Source organism: Atta colombica, unplaced genomic scaffold (genome assembly GCF_001594045.1).
Source record: "Atta colombica isolate Treedump-2 unplaced genomic scaffold, Acol1.0 scaffold106, whole genome shotgun sequence".
Lineage (NCBI taxonomy): Eukaryota > Metazoa > Arthropoda > Insecta > Hymenoptera > Formicidae > Atta > Atta colombica.
The window spans coordinates 487,884-496,469 of NW_017259191.1; the positions used below are offsets into that span (position 1 = coordinate 487,884).

The 8,586-nt window shown below is 30.2% G+C and overlaps 1 protein-coding gene across 1 annotated transcript in view; it reads right to left on the minus strand.

Annotated features, from left to right (window-relative positions):
- LOC108691758 overlaps positions 1-7,284 on the minus strand; it is a 94,725-nt gene extending 87,441 nt beyond the window's left edge. Inside the window, exons 1-3 of the mRNA XM_018199651.1 lie at positions 6,021-7,284; positions 5,072-5,206; positions 4,828-4,906 (exon numbers count right to left, since the gene is read on the minus strand). Of these exons, the coding sequence (XP_018055140.1) occupies positions 4,828-4,906; positions 5,072-5,206; positions 6,021-7,284 (1,478 nt within the window). The remainder of the gene's footprint in view (positions 1-4,827; positions 4,907-5,071; positions 5,207-6,020) is intronic.
- Positions 7,285-8,586: the final 1,302 nt, after the last annotated feature.

The window sequence follows — 8,586 nt, forward strand, 5'->3', positions numbered from 1 at the left end:
AAAAAATGTAAGTTTTAGAAAAATGTTTCAAAAATTGTAGGATTCAAAAAGATCTATTTACTGATCTTATCAGTTTGATCTAGGATGGCATCATAAAGGTCAGATCAAGATCATATCGAATTTTTTAAACGAAACACTCTTGTTTGATTCCAGAATCTAATAACCAATGTCGAAAGCTTTCCAAAGCACTAAAATTATTTCTTATTGAGTACTTTTCGAGTTATAAAGTTCGAAAGTTACAGTATCACTGACATTAACATTACGCAAGGTATCTAACCGACGGCTAAAACCTTTTAAATATTGTTCAGGATCATGGATAACATTTGTCAAGATCAAAGTCACATTGGAAGTTGTATCTCATATTTTCATTTTTACGAAAAAATGAATTTTTAGTACAAAAATGAAAATAAGAGAATTATAATTTTCAATGGTCTCTTTTTGTAATATTTTTTGTTATACTTTTGTTATACTATTTGTTATATTTTTTTGTTATACAACTCTATAAATAGCTCTAACTTCTATACAAGAAATTGGCTCACTCTGTGTTTAGTCCTAAAATTTTTGTAATTGTAAATATATAGAATTCAGAAAAATTAAAATAAAAAGTCAAAAATGTTTTTTTCCTAAAAAAGTTTTTTTTTCAAAAAAGCAAAAAAAGCATGTAGATTTTTTTCAGGCAAAATGTTTTTTTAAAATACTTTAAAAACGGAACAAAAATGATCGATGTCATTTTTTTCATAAAATTATTGATAGTATCCTAAGTAATACATATTATATTTCGTAATTTTGAGCCCAGAATCGGTTCAACATTTTAACGAATGTAATTGTCAAGTTTTAAACTTAAATATTGATTATTAAAGTTATTTTGTAAAATGTAATTGCCATAATACTACTTTCTTTTCAGAGTTGTTTAAAACATTTGTTTTCAAAATATGTAAACAGATTAAATTAAATTTAGGCATTTTTTAAAAACAATTTAAAACAAATATTTTTTTGTAATGTGTTTTTAATAGAAGAAAAGGTGTTATAATACCAGTTACATTTTATACAATAACTTGGAATAATTAATAATCAATATTTAAATTTAAAACTTGATAATTACATTTGTTTAAATGTTGAATCGATTCTAGACTCAAAGTTACGAAATTACTTATTACTTAGGACACTATTAATAAAAACTTTGTCATATCGCTTAATGATTGATGAAAAACATGGATAATGTAGCCTTCTTTCCATAGAAATAGTCTTAAAAATTAGTTTTGCTTAGAAAACAGTACTTGATTACAAAATTTACAAAAGTATAGTATTGTAGAATATATGCAAATGTATACAGGGTATTTGGAAAATAATGATAAATCTTTTGCAGAGGTAAAATAAATTAAACTAAGAAAAAAGTCCTCTACCATTTTTTTAGGTTTATTTAAATGATTCAAATAGCGCGCCAATCAATTGTCATAATCGGTGCTTGCCGTTATATTCAACCTTTCTGAGACCATTCTAGAACATTTCTAATAATAAATCGTTAATTTCATTGTTATGAGAGTCGTTGAATTTATTGATAGGACACGTTTGTTCCTAAACACAGTTATGGTACTCCGGCAAAGCAGTAGTAGAAATCACAATTTTTTGGCAATTTATATCTTTTATGAGAGTACAGTTACATGAATATTTTTAAAATTATGAAAATGATGATCATAATTATTAACAGTTCAGCTTATGATTTGGCTCTTTCGTGAGACAAAGTCCGTCTCAAACGCCCGGAGTACGTACGTCCATAAGCTCAAAAGATACAAGAATTGCTATTCAAGAGGAGAGAGCAACACAAAATTTTTATGAAGTAGAGAAAAGTGTCTTGTATGGTTCTGGAATAGATAACTAATAATAAGTTTAAAAATTTTGGCATATTATAATAAAAAAGTTTCATAAAATTTTAAACGCCTTTTTCTCGAAACCGTGTTTTCGAATATGATGATCACGATTCCAAAAAAAAATATTAGTTCGATTGACTTCTGCTTTTACTTATATAGAGAACATATCATTATCGTCTGAATAATAAATGATCTATGTTAACTTTTTCTATTTTAAAAAGTCAATTAAGAGGAAAGATGAAAATTCGATTTATTTCTTTAAACCGTTCGTCGTCATTTTGAAAATATGCATACGATATTTCCTATTTCGAGAATTATAAATCTATTCATTAAGAAAAAACTACATTTTTTTGCTTTTAGACTAACGATACAACTTGTACCTTGATCATTGTTTGACTGTGTTCGTGATGTAAACTTAACTTTAGTGTCATTTTATTACTATTTTATAAAAAATTAACATTATAAATATTTTTTTACATGTACGTTGTAAACACGCACTTTCTAGACCCGTATTATATTGTATATTAGTCTTTATATAAGTATACCTAAATTTTTATTTATTAAAAAAATTCTCAAAAAATATCTTTAAAATCAGCTCTTAAACATAAACATTCCCTTAATTTTTCTGAATTGTATATATCTACAATTACAAAAATTTTAGGACTAGATGCAGAATGAGTCGATTTTTTGTATAAAAGTTAGAACTATTATATATATAAAGTATAACAAAAAAAGTCATTGGAGATTATTCCTCTTATTTTTATTTTTGCACTAAAAATTCAATTTTTATGTAAAAATGAAAATAAAAGGTACAACCTTCAATGGCTTTGATAAAGAATTACACAGAACATAATCGTAAACAACATTCAAGAGGTTTTAGTCGTCGGACACCTTGTGTAATGCTAATGATAACAAAAATGATGGTCTCTTTGCAGTTCAATATGCAAACTTTTGTTACAGCTTGGAATAAAGAATATTCACAATATATTTACATTCTGGCATATACAACAAAAAATATCCACTATATATTTAGAGTCAATTTTTGTACTGCCAGCTGTACTGATAGCAGAAGACAAACACGATACCGTTGAAAATCATGATTTTCTAAAAAGCACCATCAAAACTTTTAAAATATGAAAATTAAAAAAAAACCGTTTTTAAGATTCAATACCGCCATTTTGAAATACAAAAAAAAAATCAAAATTATGCTGGGTTGTGCTAACTTGTATAGCAAATCGTAGTTTGATGACGCAATTAGTTTATTAGAAAATTGTAAATTAAGAAATAGTCGCAGCACCGCCATTTTGAAATACAAAAAAAAAATCAAAATTGTGCTAGGTTGTGTTAGACTTGTGCTAACTTATCCCGCAAACCATAGTTCGATGGCGCAATTAGTTTATTAGAAAATTGCAAATTCAGACCTGGACTCGAATTGTAAACGATGGATATTCCAAGCGGACACTATCTACGCTGCAATTTTTACAGGATTAAGTCCCAAGCGGATATTTTTATTTTTGTTCGGGGCGGCGTAGCCGCTAATACACTACTGTCATACACTTCAATCGCCTAGAAGCTTGCAGCATAGGCAGTGTCCGCTTGGAATATCCATCGTTTACAATTCGAGTCTTGCAGCAATGCAAGCATTGTGTATCTAGTACGAATAGCTCGTGTTGCATTCAAATACTGGTCTGATATTTGATGCAGCTTTGATTCTTAATTGTTCTCTAGAATTGACAACGAATAAACTTCCTGTTCAGGATTCCTCACACGAAAAAGTCCAGTAGTCAAATCAGATGATCGAAGTGGCTAATGTACTACTCCTCCACAATCAGTTCATTGTGATGTAATGTCTGTCTAACCAAGCTCGAGTAACTCTGCCATCAGCTGGACACCCATGTATTAAAAATACATTTCAATTCGTTGCTGGATGTCTTCTAAATGATCAAAGGAGTCATCTCTCCAACAAATTTGTAAATCTGACTGTATTCAATCCGTCAGGTAAAAAAAAATAGTCCCACTAGAGAGTTATTCCAAATTCCGAACCAAATGTTAACAGCAAATTCATGCTGGAAACCTATTTTCTCTAACAGCCCTGGAATTTTTATGAGCCCATACATGATAATTTCTTTAATTAATAATTTATTTTTTTAAATGTAAGTTTTTTTTTAAATGTAAGTAAATGTAATTTCATCCGTTCGCATTATTTTTATGATGGAAATGAATTATCGTTGTTAGATTGCTCAGGAAATCAATTGCTAAAATCCAATCTCTTGAAATAATCCTGAGGTAATACATTTTGCACTTTTTAAATATGGTACAGGCGATTATTATCTTTCAAATTCTGGCAATTGTAATGCAGCTGATGCTCTCCGGAGCATCGCTAGTCTCAGGATTGTTAAGTGTAGTATACGATTTTCTATTTGTATATTTGCTCTTAACAGATCTTGATGAATTGAAAATGAGCAGCTTATTAAAAGCTATTGCAATGACTCACCGATACGATACTTTTCTGTTTGGAAATCGGCGTGCATATTTTCGCATCCTTCGATTACTGTTGAAGCCATACAGCATTCAACGAAAGAATATGTACGTGGCATATTGTGACAGAAGCAATTTACTCGACTTCTGATAAGTAACTGACGAATTTACAGGAGAAATGCAGAAATGTAAATAAACAAAAAAAGTTTTCACTTGAAAAAATGGAATTTATTATTATATTATTGTTTTTATGCACGATTTTAGCAACAATAATATTTTAAAGGCAGTGCGAGAATAAAGAAACTACGTTTTATTTTTTTTGCAATTTTCTTCAAAACGAAGTAAAAACGAGTATATGTCTATGAGACTTTTTTTTTATTATAGTTTATCGATCCCCTACACATTCGAAATTTTAATATTCAAATTCCAAATACTCTGTATATGCACGTGTATATGTACAATAACATAAATAGCCACTCACCTATTTATGTTCACATCAGTAGACTCCAAAATAGTCCTCGCTTTATCCAAATGACCATGTTCCACAGCCGCAAATAGAGCTAAAAATAAGATGATAACAATGTCAAGATTATTTCTAAGATCTAATTTAATATAAATTCTATTAGATCTAATTTAATATAAATTTTAATGTGACAAGAATAAGTTTGACAAAAACAAAAAAACGTTTGAGAAATTAAAATAAAGAATCGATAAAAATAAAATACCATGCAGGTGTATGTTGAGGGATTGGGCCGAGAGAGGATTGATATGTATTGATGATAGATTATTTAGTTGGTGGGGTTGTTGTTTCTTCTTGCCAAAACCTTCTAGGAACTCCATCCCTTGCAACGAGTGGAACTCTGCGCGCATGAAAAAATAAGGCAAAATAAATGATAAGTAAATAAGCGAATCATTGCAAAATCGGATAAATAAACGATAAATACATAATATAAAACGAGAGAAATTTGAAGGAATCGTAAAAAGCTTAATGTACATCTTGAGGAAAAATAAATTCTTGTTTTAAGTATTTAAAATTTATTAAATTTTCGAGTTTGTACTTTTATAACAACAAAAACACAACCCATCAATCGTAATAACAATAACTAACTATATTTTATGCTATGATCGGTGAATTTTATGCTATGGTCGGTTTTAAGTAATTGTAGAAAGAAAAATTAAGTGCAAAGCTTTGCCAAAAAAATAGCAACTTAGAAAAGAGACTTAGAGAGCAACTTAGAGAGAGAGAGAGAGAGAGAGAGAGAGAGAGAGAGAGAGAGAGAGAAAGAGAGAGATTTTGATTATTTCTTCCTTGAATTATTTGTTCATCATATTACAAAGCTTATATTTTACTTAACTGTATATTTTTCACAACTAGAAATTTTCCTACATCAGTGATTCCTACAATGCTTTACCATTTTATTTTATATACTATGTTTTGTTTAACATACTTTCTTTTTATATCTTTTCATGATAATTATTGACTTGCTTCCTCATGAAAATACGCTAGTAAAAGTTAAATGCATTATTACATCAGAGATGTAATGTAGACTCCTTTTCTTCATCAATAAAGAAAATAACCGACAATTTGTCATGAAAACTTGAACTGACTTCCTAAGAAGTGATTAGTTACACCTGGCACACTGATTAATTAGAAAACTTATTAATTCAGCATACTTGATCCTGTTGATGTCGATACGAAAACTCGTTCCTGACTGCTTTGCTCGTAATTCTTCATATCCTTCATATCTTTTTTCCTATCGGTCGCCATTTTATTTCGGAAACTATTACTACGTCTGTTTGTCCAAAAGTTTGTGATATTATCTACCGTTTTGACTTTACAAGACTTTGAAGGGTATATCTTAGAGTCGTCGTAAATTTTCTGATTCTGTAAGCAGATTGTTGCGTTTTTTCTTTCCGTCTCGTGTATTTTGCAATAAAATTTAATCCTTAGGCGATCAAACTCACTCAAAGATTCGGTTGTCCTTTGATTTCCATTTATGACATTTATCGCATGCGAGTCGTTCCTCACATTCCAAGAACTCAAAGGCTCAGTCTCGCATCTATAACAAAATGTATTTTGCGATGATTTTTCGAGATATTCTTCGACCTCATTCTTGTCCTGCTCGTTATTTGCTTTACAGAAGGGTCGATTAGTTGTGGCCTTGTGGGAATCCACAACGACGGTCAAGACATTGCGTTTGGCTAATGTAGTGCACTCATTTTTATTATCTTGCCTTTGTTCTACCTCGTTCTCTTCTTCGATTTCATAGAAGAAGTTCGAGACAGAGGAATCCAAAGAACTATTCAGCACGAATGTAGGATTTTCATAAAATACGTGTTTATTGAGCCTATCTGTGTCTATTTCGCAGGGCTCATGTTTGTCACTATAGTCTTTTTCTCGAGTAACTTCTTGCGAGTTCCCTATGCTATGTCTCCTGCGAAAAATGTGAATAAGCTTCGGTAATTTTACATCTTCATTCTTTATCCAAGATTTTTCTATATTCTTGCGACCCGTATTCATTAGCCTATCAGTTAGAGACAGCTTACTCTTTAAATCCTTTGCAATTTCTCGTGAATCGGCATCGAGATTTGATATCGACATCTTCCGAGGACTCGAAGATATCTCATTATCGATTTTGTTCTTAATGAAAGAATTCATATCTTCAGAATCTTTTCGTAAACTCAAGAATTTTTCATCATCTTGAAATTCTTCAAAAATAGATAAGTTGCATTCCTTCTTAACGAAATTTTTTGAGACAGATGAGAGATCGAAACCAGCGATCAATCGCAGATTCGCATGATTGCGTATCTTTGACATCAGTTTCATAGATGCTCGAAAGGACCTCGACCTTTTCAAAGTTGATATTCTACTGCCCGAGGAACGTCTCGAAAGTAGTTCCATTTTCGGGTTCGATAAAGCGGATTTGCAAAATTTCATTTGGGGATCGTTCAATAGTTTTGTTTGATATATATCCTATCGAGATATTTGACTTTTTTCAGAGTTTCGATACGCCTGAATATGTATTTTCATTGGAAGAAGATCGCTCGTCTTATAAATTATTGATATTTATTACATATTGTTGCTACTTATATGTTATTGTTCTTCTTTGGTAGAATAAAACTTCGAAATTTCGAGTCTCCATAAATTCCTAAAACAATTCTTTGGCTGGATAAAGCTGCAAAAAAATTATTGATATTGTTATTTGCTTGATCCTATTATGTTTAATGTACTTTTTTCTCTCGAATAGCACGGCGAGGGGGAACTGTATATATTACAATATATAACATAGGCTTCAGAGATTATTCCAAAGTTTCTAAAACGTTGACTATCTTAATGCGATCTGCGCTTAATTAACTATGTGTCAAGTTTTTTTGACAGAATACCTCAACTTGACTCTTTTATACAATGAAACTGATAAATATTTACATAAAGCATTAGAATAAGTGGAAAAACAATTAGCGGATTAACAATTAGGAGAGTAGCACAAAATTGTTGCCTTGAAATAACAACGTAGTTGCTATGTCATTACCGTCTCCAATGATTTTATTGTTTACTTACGATTGCGTCGCTTGATTCTGCTGGGCGACAATTGGCCATTATGAAGAAATGGACGGAATATGGCCTCTTCCTTCTCGGACAATTTACCAGACCAATCAAATTTATTGCTGTCGTCCGTTATTCGTTAAGATCTCGATAATGGTACAGTATAGGTGCTTGAAGATTATAATGACAAAATCGCTAGTGATCTAACCACTAAAGTCGATCGAACATGTAATAAAGTGATTATTCTCAACAACGTATGAGAAAGAAAAATTAAATAAGTTTCAACGCCTTGTATTTTAAATAATTACGTTTGAAGAGAATATTGATGCTAATGATACTGATATTCATATCGGAAAAAAAAAAAACGATCAATACTCATATTAGAGATTCCAATAAAGAATCATTCATGTAGGTTTGTGAAATTGGCACATCTAAATGCGAATTTTGACAAAATCTAAATCGATTGTCCACGATTTGTCCACATTTGTCTATAAAAAATAATTTTTTGTCCACCTTCCAAAAAAAATTATAAATAAATAAAAAATTTTACCATCCCCCATGAGTACTTTCTTTTAAATTACGTATGGCCATATAAATATATCAATCATAATTTTTATAAAAATTAATATGTAATAAATACATATATTATATATATATATATAACATAATATAATTTATATATAATAAACACATATT